General features: G+C 47.9%; 1 protein-coding gene across 2 annotated transcripts in view; it reads left to right on the top strand.

Moving 5' to 3' along the window:
* Nucleotides 1–16,237, top strand: part of DSCAM (DS cell adhesion molecule) — a 1,046,690-nt gene that overhangs the window by 759,689 nt on the left and 270,764 nt on the right. For both annotated transcript variants that reach the window (XM_085621230.1, XM_085621231.1), the window contains exon 17: nt 5,135–5,375. In XM_085621230.1, the coding sequence (XP_085477356.1) occupies nt 5,135–5,375 (241 nt within the window). The remainder of the gene's footprint in view (nt 1–5,134; nt 5,376–16,237) is intronic.

Consider the following 16,237-nt stretch of genomic DNA (forward strand, 5'->3'; position numbering starts at 1 on the left):
GACAGGCCCTTTCAGTTGGAAATTACTGATGATCCCTGTAACAATAATGAATTTTCTATGGGGCATTTTGGGTTTTGAGTTTGTATGTGTGGAGAGCCTCCCCCTACCCCCTACATTGTCCTTGGCTTTCCTTTTTAGGTGCTCTGTGTTTTTTCTGTATGTCCTGTGACCCATGCCTGTTGCCTGCATTTGGTGAGGCTTTGACGTTCGAACCGATACATGTAGCCAATAAACCAAGAGGTGAACCTGAATATTTATTGCAATTTGCTGAATAAGAGACAAGCATCCCTGTAACTAAATCACAAGAGAGCTGCCTGCAGTGTCTTACTTTGTAGAATCCTGCACCCAGGAGACCTATCAGAGCCATGTGTTTAAAGAATGCTAATCTCCATGGAGACCCCCGAAGGGGCTTATCTGGTCTGAGCACAGGAGTAAGTCACATGCATGATGCCAAGCGATGCATCATAAGGATGTGTTTGCCCACTTTCATACTTTGAACATTACAGAAAATAATTCAGAACTGCACTATGATTTAGATGTTGTAGTGCAGGAATGAACTCACCTGCCAGGTTCCAGGTGCTTATGCAATGTACCATTTTTGTAATCCATATATCTACGGTATATGCAATACACCAGGTGTAGAAAGACTACACACAGTCTTGAAAGCCCAGCAAGGCCACTGTGAGAAAATGCGCTCTAGGGTGGGAGGATAGAAGATCCTAAAGGCTGCAGCCTGAGATCATTCTTCCTCCTTAAGGATGTCTTCCAATCCAGAGCCTGGAAAAAAGGCTGTAGAGGCCATTGCTCCCCGGGTGGAAGGGGTTCAAAGTAGAAGGTGTCAAGGTCTGCGTCAGACATGGTCACCTTGACCCAGCGAGCTAAGGAAGAAAGGAGGAGCTGATCAGAAGAGCGAAGGAAGGAGGTAATGGAGACGTAGTCTTGAAGGCAGAACACCTCGCAGAAGGAAAAGAAGACTGGGAGGAAAAGGTGCAAATCAGAATGAGAGGCAGTTTTGGTATAAGCCGAGAAGCAGAAGAAAACTCCCCCCAAAGGAAAATGCAGGCTTGACAGGGATAATGCCTAAACATCCTAAACCCGCATACAGGAAATGAAGCACAACAGAGAGGCTAGGTCAATGAGGAGTATATTCAACAAAAATTTCGAGTTTGACAAACTGCGAGATAGAAAGAACAGAAATGTGAAGATATCCCAGGTGGAAGAGTCGCAAGCAGAGGGAGATCCTCTGAGGTGAATGACTTTCATCAGGCGAGAGGATCTTTCACTAGAAAAGCTTCATTGCAAGAGGGGGAGATGGGCTGCAATGGCTGAGCGATACAGGCTGATAGTTCTATAGGAAAAATCTATAGCAGAAAGTATTTGCAACAAGTTGGCTAGTGAGGAAAGAGGAGATCCACATTCTATCCCAATCACCATCCTGATAGAGTTGTAGGCATGTTTGGTGCCTCCTGCTCAAGATTCATCGATGAGGTTGGCAGTGACCTCCAAACATCCGAGCATCTTGAGAATCCAGATCATGGGGTGACACTCCAGATCCAGTGTCACAGATGGGTTGAAAGTAAGAAAAAACTTTGGCTGGTTCCTGAAGACCAGGCCTGCTGGTGTCAGTGAAGGCAAATCAAGACCATTCTGCACTTTTAGCATTTGGCAAAGAGGAGGATTCTGCCAGAAAAGGAACACTCCTGCAGAAAGCCCCTGTTGTCTATGTCTCTGAGCTCCAATTCACAAAGACCAGAAGCTAATAATTCAGCCATGAGTCACAAAGATACAGGTCCAGTGAGTTCCAAGGCAAGAAATGACATGAAAGGTGGTCTTGTCTAGCATCCAGTCACTGGAATCTCAGATATGCCTGAAGAACCAATCCACCCTCAATTTGGAAAGACCTGGTATGAACTGTGCCACAGAACGGTTGTTGATAAGACAGTATTCCCAGACATGCATTTGGTGAAAATCTTGATAGGGTATTGATTTTTAGAATTGTCTTGATAGGAGGCTATAGGCTTGTGGTCAAAAGTGCTCCGAGATGACATCCCTGGCTAATCAGCTTGCATCTGAGTTGATACCATCTAGAGAGAAGTCCAGAAAGGCCTTGCTTTTTCAGACCTCCATGCTCGAAACCTGCCAGCATAGCTCTGCACATGATTAATCTTTCAGCTAAATGCAAGGGTTTTCTAGTGTTGCAAGGCCAGATAGTGAAGGGTGGCTGAAAGAAATGCCTTGAATTGAGGCCCAAGGGAGGCCAATCTCAGGGGCCAGGGATCTCGGAGCAGAAAGGGGGACCGCAAGTCTGATTTCAACTTGTGTTTGATTTAATGAGTCTTCTTTGCTGGAAGTCTCTGGGTACATGCATTAGTGCCTACTGTAAACCCCAGGAAGTCTGAAGTTTAGGACATAAAGATGACTTCTAGAAATTCATGAGAAAACCTAGGTCATGTATGAGAGATAACGCCCATTCTAGGTGGAAGAAAGAGTTATTGATGATTGTGAATTTGCAGGATGTCATCTAAATACAAAATAATATGAAGTCTTTTGACAGGCCAATGACCCAGTGCTGTGTGAAGGCCGTTGGTAAAACAGCAGCAGAAAGGATATGGCAAAATAGAAGACAATGGAATTGCCATGTCTGGTGTCTCCATTAAAATTTGAGCAGAGGTTGGTTCCAACTTATAAATTGAGTCTCACATTTCAGTCATTTCGGAAAATTATTTAAATTTCAATTAATATGCTTCATCTTGAACTAGTGGTAAACTTCCCAAAAAGCATTATGATAGGTTTGAGGCCCTTTTCATTTTGCAGATGAGAAAGGTTGCACATTTACTATCCCCCACTTAGTCAGGACTAGGAAAATAGCCTTTTTCTGGAGCATGTCTGAAATCACCTGGTTCACTAGGACTGCTTCTTCTGGTGGTACAAGAATGGGCAAAGGATGGCAGAGCCCACACTTCTATGTGATATCTGGACACTGCCTCTAGAACCCCAGGTCCGAGGTTACTACGTTTGAAAAGAAAAGAAGGATGTGCCCCCAGGGGGGTGAAGAGTAGAAGAATAAAAAGAGGGTTCCTTATTTTGACTTGGAGAACAAAGTCTTGACTGCATGAATCCAGGCCCTGCAGCTCTCACGAGGTGGCCTTTCTGTTGAAAGATGGCAGGTGGGCAGGAGCCAAAGGCGAGGTCAGTACGTCCTTGGAAAAGACTGCAGCAGAAACGTTGACCTCTGCAGCAGCCGAATTATTGCACCTGAAGAGCACCAACTGAGTCAAACATACAGGGAATACAAGATACATTCCTAACGATGGTGTGTGCCTTATCAAGGGAGGTAAAGAAGTATACATGCTAAAAGACAGACATAATACATTTGTCACCAAAGTGGTAGCTGTCCATAGAGTCTGACCATGGCATCTGATACAGCTCAACCAGTTGTGGATCCATATGAAGGAGGATACCTCAAAGTCTGTCTAAGGAGCTGGAGGCATATGCACATCCCTGAAAAAACAAGGAACATTGGGCCGAGCCTCTGAAGGCATCTGAAATGAAAAGGCACAGATTTATAAAGTGCACATCTACCACAAGGTGTTCAGGTCTAATCCTGAGGGAGAGGCTAGGTCTCGTTCCAGGATGTCTAATATATATGGATGAGAGGACCAGTGGTATTACAGATGATGTCTTGACAAATCTTTAGAACGTGGTCAACACTCAGCTGGGGGTTGCACCCTTGCCACTGGAGAAAGGTCAGAAAGTGAGGATTAATGTCTGGGGTGGACATGTCTTGCCTGACATTGAGAGGTGGGTGTATTCTACCCAGAGGGAATCCCTAGAATATTTATTCAGAGGAAAGGTGAAGCAGCAGCTGCAGATGAAATACACCGCATGAGGCACGCGCCGGGGACCGGTCCCAGGAATTGGGGTATCTTTATTCGGACCGATCAAACATAGGTTCTTCAAGGAGTTCAGGATGGAAGGATTAGTGGGGGATGTGAAAGAGGTAATGGTGGTAGTGGAAGGTCCAGAACTTCCCAGACTTTGAGTGGAAGAGCACCAGAGTCATCCATGTCATCATTGCAGATAGCTAGGAGTAAGAGGAGGTATCTCTTTCATCAATCATGGATAAATAAGCAGCACCATTTTTTAAATATGGGAGTTGGTGTTTGGAAATGGAAGGAAGGGGAGGGGAAACATCCTCATTGGAGGTTTCTGCAGGCATAGTACAAGGAATCCTCCTGTGTAAAGGATGGGCACAAGTTGTCCCTTCGTTTAGTGGGGACAAGGGCTTCCTGTAAGCTCTCCAACCATGGGTATCCTCTCCTCTTCTCACACCCTAGATGCATATTTTACTTACCTAAAATCCTAGGCATCTGTCATTTTTTCATACTTCTCTTCCGAGGGGAAACGTAGAGGAGGGAAGGTTACCTGGCTGGGGAGGTAGGTAGAATAAGGTGTAATTATCATCATGTTTTTTTGGGTTGCATTTGATTAGAGGTAGGAAAATATGGACAGCAATTGCAGTGCATTGATGTCACGATAGAGAAAAATTTGGAGCGAAACGTGATGTTATAGAATTGAAAGAGGAGAAGCAGAGGCCAATAAGTAGTCTGTTTCATGATGTGCCTCAATATTGAAAGAGACAAGAGCCATGCTTAAAGCATTGCTATGGCAACCAGAGCAGCACAGGTTGACATGTTTTCGATTTTTATGATGAGCAATCTTTGGGAGATAGATGAGGGAAGCACTCAGTCGCACAAGCTGGCCTGGAAAGGAGATTTGGTATAGTTGGTTGTTGTGCCCCTTGAGACCTGAGCAGGATGCAAAAGTCATAGCAGCTACCAGGCAATATTGACTGTTAATTACCCACTTCATCACAATAGTGGGGGCTGTTAAATAATGCCCGTTGTTTCCTACAGGTTAAGACAATAACCCTCAACTAAACTTCACCTGACTACATGTGCATTGCTACATATATGTTAGTGACTTCATGAGCTTTAAGCAAATTTACATATAAACTTATTGATGACATGCTCTTTTCATTGAAGCATGTCTACTAATCTTTCAGTATGATGTTGTGAATGCCTCAGTGAAAAATGAGTTTCTTCCTTACTTGTCACTTTTTTATCCTCTTCAGGCAACAAAAAAGCACTTACAGAATGGAATAATCCGTGGTTACCAGATCGGTTACCGGGAGTACAGCTCAGGTGGCAATTACCAGTTCAACATCATCAGCGTTGACACCACTGGGGACAACGAGGTGTACACACTGGATAACCTGAAGAAGTACACCCAGTATGGAGTGGTGGTGCAGGCCTGCAACCGGGCTGGCACAGGCCCATCGTCTCAGGAAATAATTGTCACCACCCTAGAAGATGGTAAGTGAAGCCACCTCTTACGCCGCTCACTTGGAAGACTGTGGAGAGGAAACCTTTACCTTTTGCTTATAGCTCCAGGAAGAAAACCGCTGACATTTTCCATCTGCCCTTAGCAAGCGAAAGGAATTAGCGTGAGGGTCTGTTGGGGGCAAGGGGTGGGTGCTCATTGGGTTAAGGCAGGTGTCTGCTTTCCTGTCTAGGGGGGTCTGCTCCTCCCATGCTGCTGTAGGGGTTAGGCAGGGGTCGGGCTGTACTGCCGCCCACAGCCCCTGCTGAAGGAAAGACAGGTCAGGCTTCTTCTGGCCGAGATTTAGCAGATCGGGAGATTGCAGACCTGATAATTACAGGCATGGAGACACATGTAACTGCAGGTGGTGTAATTCCAGTAGGAGTTTGCACTCAGGATGAAATTGCAACAAACTAACAAGATGGAACACCGCTGAAGGTCTTTGTTTCAATTCAATTTCCAAAAGCTTTTTGTGAAAAAAACACCTTTTTTTTAGTTACCCCGCATGATATAGCCAAAAGAGCTCAAAGTTTTCTTATTTTTAGCAATCAATGATTAGAAATAACAGTTATCAAAAAAGAAAAAGAAAGTCTGTGTATTTGCATATGAGTAGTTATAGTTAGGTCACCATTTCCATAGGGAAATTACGTTTTTGTTTAGCTAATAACATTGAACCCGTTTGACGAATCGTCAGGAAACTTTCCAAAAAGGTGCTGCTTTTCGACTAGTTTGTGCATGGAAAGTTTCGGGGTGATCTGTAAAGCATGGACCAAGAAAAAATGGGGGCGCCCCAGAACACAAAGTGCCCATGTATTTTCTATAGATTTCTTAAGGCAGTGCTACCGCAAAAACTGCTGAATGGAATTACAGCAAATTTGGCAGGAAGTTAGGTCTTGGTTTGCAGATTGTTTTTATTTGATTTGTTGTAAATCAGTAGTTTTGGAGAGTTAAGCTCCAAAAACATTTGTTTATCTAGATGGTTGGGTTTGAGGAACTCTTGCAACAGTCCCTTGAACTCAATTTTAGAAAATAGTTTTTTCTGATTGGCCTAGGGAACTTTTTTCCCCTGGGCCACTCCGCTCCCACGAGAGACATGCTCCCATGTGAGCAAGCAATCCGATTGGCTTCCAGCAACATGAGAAAAATGTTGCTGCCAGCCGTTATAGGTCTCTGGGACAAAGGGGCATATGTATGAAACTCCCGTTTTGCGAATCTCAAATTGCGATATTTTGCGATTTGCAGTTTGAGATTCGCAAATCGGGATGTTAAAAAAAAATCGCAAATGTTTTGCGATTTATTAATAATCGCAAAAAAGTCTCAGAAACCTCATTTGCGATTCCTTAAATGCGAAATTCGCAAATTAAGAAATCGCAAAAACAGGAATCTGCAATACAGGTGCAGCCTGATGACATCACAAACAGGAAGTTGGAGTGATTTCCTGCACCTGCTCACCTGAGCCACACCCAGAGGCTGTTTGGAGAGTGTGAGGAGGCATCCCAGGAGAGAGCAAACACCAATGGAGTCCAACAAGCAACATGAGGGCAAGGATGCAGAGAAGAGGAAGAGGAAACACAAGTTTTCTGAGAAGGAGCAGGCGGTCCTCATAGAAGAGATGGTTTGCAGCCATGAGCTCCTGTTTGGTAAAAAGGCACTGCGTGTCCCAGAGGCAAGGAAACGCAAAATCTGGCTGGACATCCAACAGAAGGTGAATGCAGTGGGAGTGACCAATCGCACCATCGAGGAATTGCGCAAGCGATGGTATGATATGCGCCAGAGGTCGAAGGAGAGGGTGGCAGCCAGACTAAAGGATGCAAACCAGACTGGGGGAGGACCATCCACAGCAGCACAGCCAACACCCCACGAGGAGCTTGTGGAGTCCACTCTCCTGCCTGAGAGCGTTGGTGGTGTGGCTGACATTGACAGCTCCGACCCTGCATCCAGCAGCCAAGGTAAGATGCATGCAAAATCAATCTGCACTGATCCCCATCCCATGCACACTTCCCCAAATGCGCTAAATATCCTCACAAAATGTCATTCCAGTCCAAGTCTTACAGCACACCCAGCAATGCATCATGGAACTTGTAGTAATATGTCTGACAGTGTGTCAATGAGACATAGGAAATCTAATGCAACATGTGGGTTGGGGATAAGTGAATGATACAGTGTCAGAGGTTAGCTGATACAAACTGTAGGAACTTTATTGATTGCAAATTGCAGACAAAGACAGAAACTCATGTAGTTCCCTTTACATCCACAGCACAATCCAGGGCACGTGACGACAGTGCAGAGGGAGAGGAGCCTGCACATCCTGAGGAATCCAGTGATGATACGGAGCCCACCCCAATCCAGCGCAGGAAGCGCACACATGTGCCCCCACTGCCTCCATTTGAGGATGAAATACCGGTCACAGGGGAGGACAGTGACAGGAGAGAGGGGAGTCAGGGTGTGTCACACATGCCCAGTCAGGACACACCAAGGCCAAGGATTCAACCACAGGATACACGCAGGTCAAGGCCCAGGAGCAGCACTGCCACTGAAGCGGAAGAAACCGTATTTTCTGGGCTGGAACACTGCATGCTGCAGGAACAGCGCCTGCAAAGTAAATCTTTGAGGTCAATCAATAGGCAGCTATGCCGCATTCACAAAGATCAGCAAAACATGGGGGAGAGCATCATGGCCATGGCAGGTGCCATCCGTGACCTGTGTGACACTCTGAGGCACAACCAAGCCGCCAGTGAGAGGGCTGGCCGACGTGCCAATGCACGCCTTCACACATATACTAAGGCCGTGAACCGCCTCTGCATCACCACCAGCACTCTGACACGCAGAAGCGTCACAATGCAGGTGGAAATGGCGCACTGCTGCCAGGACATAGCCAGAGGACTTGCACAGGTCACCAGTGCAGTGGAGCAGCTGCAGACGGCCAACTCAGGTGGCAGCGCTCTCATGGCCTCTGGCGAGAGTGAAGAAACCTCCAGTAGGAGCAGCATCACTCCTACATTGCCTGGAGAAAGACGGAGCAGTTCCAGACAGGGTGCAGGACCCAGGAACACCATGGAGGGCACTCAGCCTGGACGCCAAACACCACCAATGCGTCACCGAAGGAGGTGAACTGTCCGGTGACAATGAATACAAAAAGGGTGAAGTAACCCAACTATGCAGATTGCACAGTTACTTTTGCCGTACCTGCACCGTGTGCATAACATGTGCTGGGTACAGCTACACTTTTAATGATTGTGAAGTGTGAATAAACACTGCACACATTATAAAGATTTTTTGTCTCATGTCATCATTGCTCACCTAGAAGTAGTTTTGTGTGATCTCAGTACGTCTCTGGCGTCCATCAGCTTCCCTGACTCCTGACGCGGGTCTGGCAGGGGGAGCAGGGCGATCGTCATCTGATGTGTCTGTATCGGTCACATCAATTGTGGTGCCTTTCCTCATAGCCATGTTATGTAGCATTGCACAGCTTGCCACGATTTTACAGCAGGTCTCAGGGCTGTATTGCAGTGCGCCTCCACTTTTATGCAGGCACCGGAAACGGCTCTTGAGGATTCCAAACATACGCTCAATGACGCAGCGTGTAGATCTGTGTGCCCTGTTGTAACTCCTCTCACTTGCATTAGCTGGATCCAGATACGCGGTCAGGATGAAGTCCCGCACTGCATAGGCACTGTCACCTGCAGGTATAGACACAATCGGTAAGTCAATGTCCCCACCCTCCAGTGTTGTAGTGCATGTATGGATGTGTGCCATGTATTTACCTAGCAGGTATCCCTCCCCAAACTCTCCAGCACTCAGACGTCTGTGTATTCCACTGTGTCTAAAGATGAAAGAGTCATGTGTACTGCCGGGGTATTTGGGGACAATGTCAGTGATTATATACTTTGCATTGCACACAATCTGTATATTGAGGGAATGGTAGCATTTACGGTTTTTGTAGACATATTCAGTTGCTGATGGGGGTGTGATGGCCACATGTGTCCCATCGATGCAGCCAATGACGTGGGGGAAACGTGCAATCGGGTAGAAGTCCAGTTTTGTTTGCTGTAATGCCTGTTGGATGTTTGGGAAGTATATGTGATGTGAGAGCCCCTGTAGCATTGCATCTAGAAAGGCATGAAAGAAGCGCGAAAGTGCACTCTGTGACACCCCACCAACCTCCGATATGACCCGTTGAAAACTCCCTGACGCCAGGAGGTGCAGGGAGCACAGGACCTGCACATGTGTGGGAATTGTTTGTGTCCTGCGTGTAGGGTGTTCCAAGTAGGGTTTCAGCTCCTCAATCAGGTCCATTATGGTCTGTGGGTGCAGCCTGTACTTGTCATAGATGTCCTCTTCAGTGTGCTGGAACAGAGTGATGTGCAGCCTGAATGTACGTTCCTGTCTCATTCTCCTCTGTGCAAGAGCCCGAATACGCAGCCTCCTGGCTTTCACGAACAGTGCTGCCATTGTGGTTGGTCCTGTTGCATTGTGGGGTGGTTTAAGTACCTTGCACCAGTTTAACACCTGCATGCAATTGGTGTTAATTGCAATTTCTTATTTTGCGAATTTCGTTAATTCGCAATTAGCGAGTTTTTCATACATTTGCTAGCTATTTCTTATTTTGCGATATCCTTATTGCGAATTTCGCTATTTGAGAATATCGCAATTTAAGGAATCGCAAATATTATTGCAAAATTTGAGTTTCGCAGCCTAAGAAATCGCTAATTTTGCGATTTCTTAATTTTCACTAGGAATGTGTGTCATACATATGAAATTGCGAAAATTTAGTCGCAAACCCTGTTTTTTGCAATTCGCAGCGTTTGCGACTAAATTTTGGTTTCATACATATGCCCCTTAGTCCCCTGTCCTGAAGTAAAAAATAATACTTATATAAGGTGGCAGGGTGCCCCAATAGACCCTGTGGGGTTTTGACAAGGAGCAACCGAGCCTTCGTTGACAGTAATCTTCTTTATTTCACAGGTCAGTAATAACAAGTAAGTAGTACCAAACAGACACTACTGCAGCTCAGTAACTGCCTCTCCAATGGCCTCATCCACCCCCCACATATTCCAGCATGATATCTTAAGACTCCATTCTAAACCCAACAAGAATATATAGATGCTTACATCTAACATACCATCTAACATTCCATCTGGCATGCCATGGGACCCCCTCCTCCACAGGCCAAAATGAAACATTTTTGTAACAATATCACTAGAGTCCTGCCGAATTGTGCAAAAGAAAATCCAAAAGGCCGGCCGCTGTTTTGCAACAAATATATGGGGAGGAATGCATCAGTAGGGATGAAAGGCCACCCTCCCTGATCCAACTTTAGCCCCGGGGACCCATCCCCTGGGTCATAACTTACATTCAAAGGGAGTAGGGCCACATAACCCCCCTCCCTGAGGCAACTTCACTGATGACATCATCCAAAGTTCTTTTGTACACATTGATATTTAAACAGGTGTGATATTAGAGCTATGAAAATAAGTGCAATATAGATCAGAGTAATATAAAGCATTGTTAATGCTATCATACATACATTCCCTATAAGCATGCTTCTGTTGTGGGCAATATTGACTCAATACCGTACACTTCATGAGTAGCTGAGTTCATATTGACTAACAAAGCACTACTGCACACAGTGTGTTCAATCTGTATACAACTGTTCAGAGAACAAGTTCTCCCAGATACTCAAGCCCTGTTACATAACTAATGCCCTACTATGGACAGTCTTTACCTGTATCGAACCCCTTACTGTCAATGAACCTACAGTGAGAAATAAAGTAGATATCAGTAGAAAAAGTGGGTACTGTAAACATTGTTTATGCGATTGAGACATTTTACTCTGTACCACTCTGTTTGCCAACAGTGAACGTCTCATGAGAACTACACCACAGAGTATTAAAACATATCTACTAAGACCACTGTACACTCTATGCAAAGCTTGTCCAAAGAGAGACTATTCACTTAAAATAACTATGGTCTGAAGGTGCGATAGATCACAATACCTGCAGCCTCCAAACTGTGGTGAAAACTTTACAGATTGCCCATCTTCTGAAGTAAAACAAGCACATCTACACAGGTTAGTACCTGCTGCACACAGTCTTCTGTGTTATGTAGAAATTGTCAGGCTGAGTCGATTCAGAGGCATATGCTTAAGGAGTTATCGGCACTTTATCGCAGCCAAAGTCGCGATAAATGTATTGCCCCATTCACAAGCTGGTGCAAACAGCCGATATCACCAGTTTTCTGGCGATAGCAGCCGCAAAAAACATCGCCACAGATGACCCTGGCAACTAACGCTAATGAGATGCAGAGTAGGCGTTCCCGGGCAAAAACCCGCGACAACACCACTTTGCAACATTCTCAACGACCACCCAGATCTGCAATGAGATTACAAAACAGGTGATAAGGCGCGTTAGCAGCAGGAAACTAACACCTGCTCTGACCTGGTGTAAAGTCGGACAACAACCGGCACCAGACAAGGGAGCACAGCCCAGAGCCACACATGAAGAACAACAGATGCCATGGAGCAACTGAACATGCAGCCCAAAGCCCCAATAGGGCAACAACACCCACTGCCACCCCCCTGCAGGATTCCCCCCCCCACACCCCCTTTGGACAAAGATATTGCACATCAACTCCACAAAATCATGAACCACACAATTTGCCTGTAGTCACACAATCACAACACCTAACAAACATGTGAGGTCAGAAAGAGGAGAATCATGCATTCATCTTAGAATATCCAAATAATCAGTTTATTATAGAATAAACCCAAAACAACAATTCGGAAGAGTCATGTCGGGTCTTCTCAGGACATTCTGTAAGTCACAGCCTGCAAGACAAAAACATAGATAAGAAGGTGTGTCATGCGCTCATCAAAGTACGGAGATAGAGAGCGAAAGAGAGAGAGAGATAAAGAGAGAAAGAGAGGGAGAGAGAGAGAGGGAGAGAGAAAGAGAGGGAGAGAGGAAGAGATAGAGAGAGAAAGAGAGGGAGAGAGGGAGAGAGAGAGAGGGGGAAAGAGGGAGAGAGAAAGAGAGGGAGAGAGAAAGAGAGGGAGAGGGAGAGAGAGAAAGAGGGATAGAGGGAGTGCCGACACTGCGGACCCAGGCCTCACTGCTCACCTGCTGCCACCCATGTGTCTCCAACCACGTGCCGGTACACACTGCAGTCCCCCAGGTCCCTCATCTGCAACAGTTTCCAGAGACATGAATGGCAGAGTCCATACAGTAGCACACACCATCATCGCTTGCCCACCACTGCGCACACAGGCTGATGCACCCCAGCCCCTCCTGCCGCCCAGTGGTGATTGCCTGCCCCTTCGCAACCAGGCCTCACTGCTCATCTTCCACCACCGGCGTGTCTCCAAGAGGGCACAACACGTGCCGGTGGGAGCTCCAAGCCCGGGGCCCGCGACCATGGCACCCTCCACATCATGCAGCCCCGCACCGTGGACCACCAGGTCACACACTTGATTCTGGGTCTTGATTTTGCTATGACAGAGAACATATCAGTGCACACTGCATCATCGCAGGCTGCACTCCCGCCCAGCTCTTGAGGTGCCACTAACTGTGAACCGCGAGGCAACGCCACGTGGCGGTAGGCCCGCACTGCCCGCTGACTCAGGCCTATACTGCGGTCCAGCAGGGCTCACACTAATCCTACCAGTCCAGACCGCCAGAACAGCGCATCATCGCAGGCTGCACACCCGCTCAGCCCTTAAGGTGCCCCTACCTCAGTGCACCGAAAGACACCGTCCCGTGACGGGGTGCCTGTGCCTTTCGCAGTGTATCCGGTGCCACCAAGTCTGTGCACCGCAAGCCATGGACCCTTTATGATTGAGTCTCGTGATGCGGATGCCATCATGTCACCCCCGGCACTGGGCAATGTGCTGTGCCTGGGCCCTAAGCCCTCATTCATAAATGATAACCACACGGAGGCACCCAGTTACAGAGTGGAAATGGCATCCAGCACGTGTGCCAGGCCCTTTTTATTGGCAGGGTCACATGCCCTGTGACGGCTGTGCTGGATGGGTGTGGTGTGGGTGTAAACCAGCCGTGAGGGAGTGGCTGTGGCATGCTGACAACTAGACCTGTGAGCAGGAGATCCCTACAGGGTAGACCTGGTACATGTAGCGTTGTTGCCCCTACCCCCCGTGAGCGTAAGCTGAGTGGGCTGGCCAGGTGTATGCCAGTCCAGTGTAAGGATGTGAACAATGACCCACGGGCTCTGGGCGTGGTTCCGTTCCGGGCTGGACAAGGAAGTAACTAATGCGTGTGTCTCCGTTCGAGTATTTGCGCCACCCGGACCGCAATCGGCAATGTGTCACCCTGTGACCCAAGTCCTACAACATGAGCAAAATGGACATAAGGGGGAATCATTGACCCTACATTCATCCATACCTTCACACTTGCAAGATCATAGACATGACACATCGGTGCGAAAATGAATGTAATGCACATTCAGTGGAGTGTTGTAGCTGGAGCAGTACAGGGCCATGCAAACCACACTTTACATTGTTGGCCTTCAGGGAATGACAAGTACATTAGGAGAGGAGGAGATCTGTCCGCAGTCTGATAGCTGTGTCATTGGTAACCAAACAGAATATGGCAGTCCATGTCGAGGTCCAAGGTGAGTGTCGCAGAGTGCATCTGAGGACAGTGGAAGGTGATGATGCAGAGGGCGAACCAAGTAGGAACAGGCCATATGGCAGAGATGAATGCTACCGCTTTCTTCTCACCTCCGTGGCAGATTCATCCGCATCTTCGTCCTCTGCTGTTGCATGGGCCTCACATGTGGCTGGTGGTGTTCTGTCTCCAGCACTGTGTGGCAGTGACACCTCAGGGGCCGAGGTGTGTGGCGCTGACACATCAGGGGCCGGAGATGTGGATGGAGTGGTAGCAGCAGCATGCATCAGCGCCAGGCCTTGTGGCAGCAATGCCATGAGGATGGTCTTTAGTACATTGAGGGGCCCAGCTACCTATCGCTGGTGTGCAGCCGTGGCAGCCGCTCTTTCCGCCCGTGTACGCTCCATGTTCTCCATGAGCCTCCGCATGAGTCTCAACTCCCGGGCGAGCTCGCTGGAGCCACTTTGACTGGACAGTCGTTCTTGTCTCAGAGTCAGGACTCTGGGGATGTCAGCCATGGTTCGTTGGAGAGCATGGAGCGGACTGTGTGTGTCCATTAGGGTCTGTGAGTGGTCCCTGATGGGACTTAGACACCCACGTAAGTTTGTCTGCCATGCGGTCGAACCCCACATGCACCTGTTCAGCCAGCTTCTCCTGGCACCCCAACACACGGCGTTGGAAGGCCATGTGTTCGTCGTGGGGGTCCTGGGAGGCAGCCGTGGTGGTGGGTGCTGCCTGCTGTGTGTTCTGTGCAGGTGGTGGGTTCTGCTCGTAGCAGCCGGGCTGCCCTGCTCCTGAAAGTGGGGTGCGGAGGCTCTTCACGAGCTGTTGGAGGGCGTTGGAGTCGAAGGTGTGGTGGTCCTCTTCGTCATCAGAGAAGAGAAATTCGGGCTGCTCTGCAGGAGGTTTTGGATTTGCCCCTGCAATGTGAAGGGGAGATGCAGTTTGACATTGTGTATGTTGACGCATTGTACATGTTTACATTCAGAATGTATGACAGTGTACATTGTGAGTGTTTGGGGGGAGCTGCCTATTTGATGCGGGACAGTGGACATTTTGACAACATCACGGATGTGTGTTTGTACTTGTACATTGTCAACTCACATTTCCCTGCTATGCCAAATGTGATTGGCCAGTTTCTGCACACAAGCAGCACCAGTTGGGTCCTCTGTTCTCTTGTGGACGTGTTGTGGTTTGTACCACATTGTTGTCAATGTTGCTGCGCTGTGCATGTTATGTGTGTGTGCTGCATTTTGGGAGAGACGCCCCTGCATCTCTGATTTAGATACCCCTTATCCCTTTAATGCAGTGTGCCTCTGACTTTTGTGCTTATTCAGTGCTGGGATGTTGCGGACTTGGGTACATTGGGCTCTTGGTGGGAGTTGGGACTCTGGGGCATGGTTTGTCCGCAGCTGTGCTATGCTTAATTGTGCATGGGTGCCATTGTGCCCATTTCCCCTTTCCCCACAGTCCCTGGTCGTTACTCACCCTGTTGCTGTTGTGTCCTGTCATGTTGAGCAGAGTCCGGGCCCCCAACTCCTGCCACCTTCTCTCCACTGATGACTGTGGACACCATTTCCTCCATCTTGTCCAGCTCCTCCGGTGGCGCTGGGCTCCCACCTCCAGTCTGCATTGCCGCCTTCTGGTTGTTTGCGAGTTTCTGCTTGTTTTTGCGCTTGACATCATTCCAGCGCCTCTTGACCTCTTCCATTGTCCTCTTCAGCACTCCGACTGCATTCACCTTGTCCACGATGGTCTGCCATATTCCATTTTTAGTTGCCAGTGACACAGTGGAGGTGACGTAGTTGATGGTGTTCTATCACCTCGGTTATCAGGATCCTGTTTTCCTGCGGACTGAACCTTTTCTTCCTACTCTTCTTGTCCTTGCCCTTCCCTGACCCCGAGGTCCCAGGCTGGTCATCCGGGGGGCTTGTGGGGTTCTGGTTGTCCTCTGCACTTGCTCCGGCTACCTCCGAATTTCCAATTTTTATAGTGCAGTTTCCCATATGACACGTAGAGATTGCAGGCCTGTGGCTGGTTTTAGCTGATTTTTGTATCGCGATTGGCGTCATCGCCGCTTTTTTCGCGTTTCGCATTTTTGTGGCGTCGTGTTGATTTTAACGCGTACATTTGATGCGTTATCGTGGGTCTATCGCATGGTGTCGCCGGCTGGAGAATACCAAGTTAACACTGTGCTATTTTCCCGCGATAGACTGCGATGTGGAGAGTTGGTT

Source organism: Triturus cristatus, chromosome 8, assembly GCF_964204655.1.
Source record: "Triturus cristatus chromosome 8, aTriCri1.1, whole genome shotgun sequence".
NCBI lineage: Eukaryota > Metazoa > Chordata > Amphibia > Caudata > Salamandridae > Triturus > Triturus cristatus.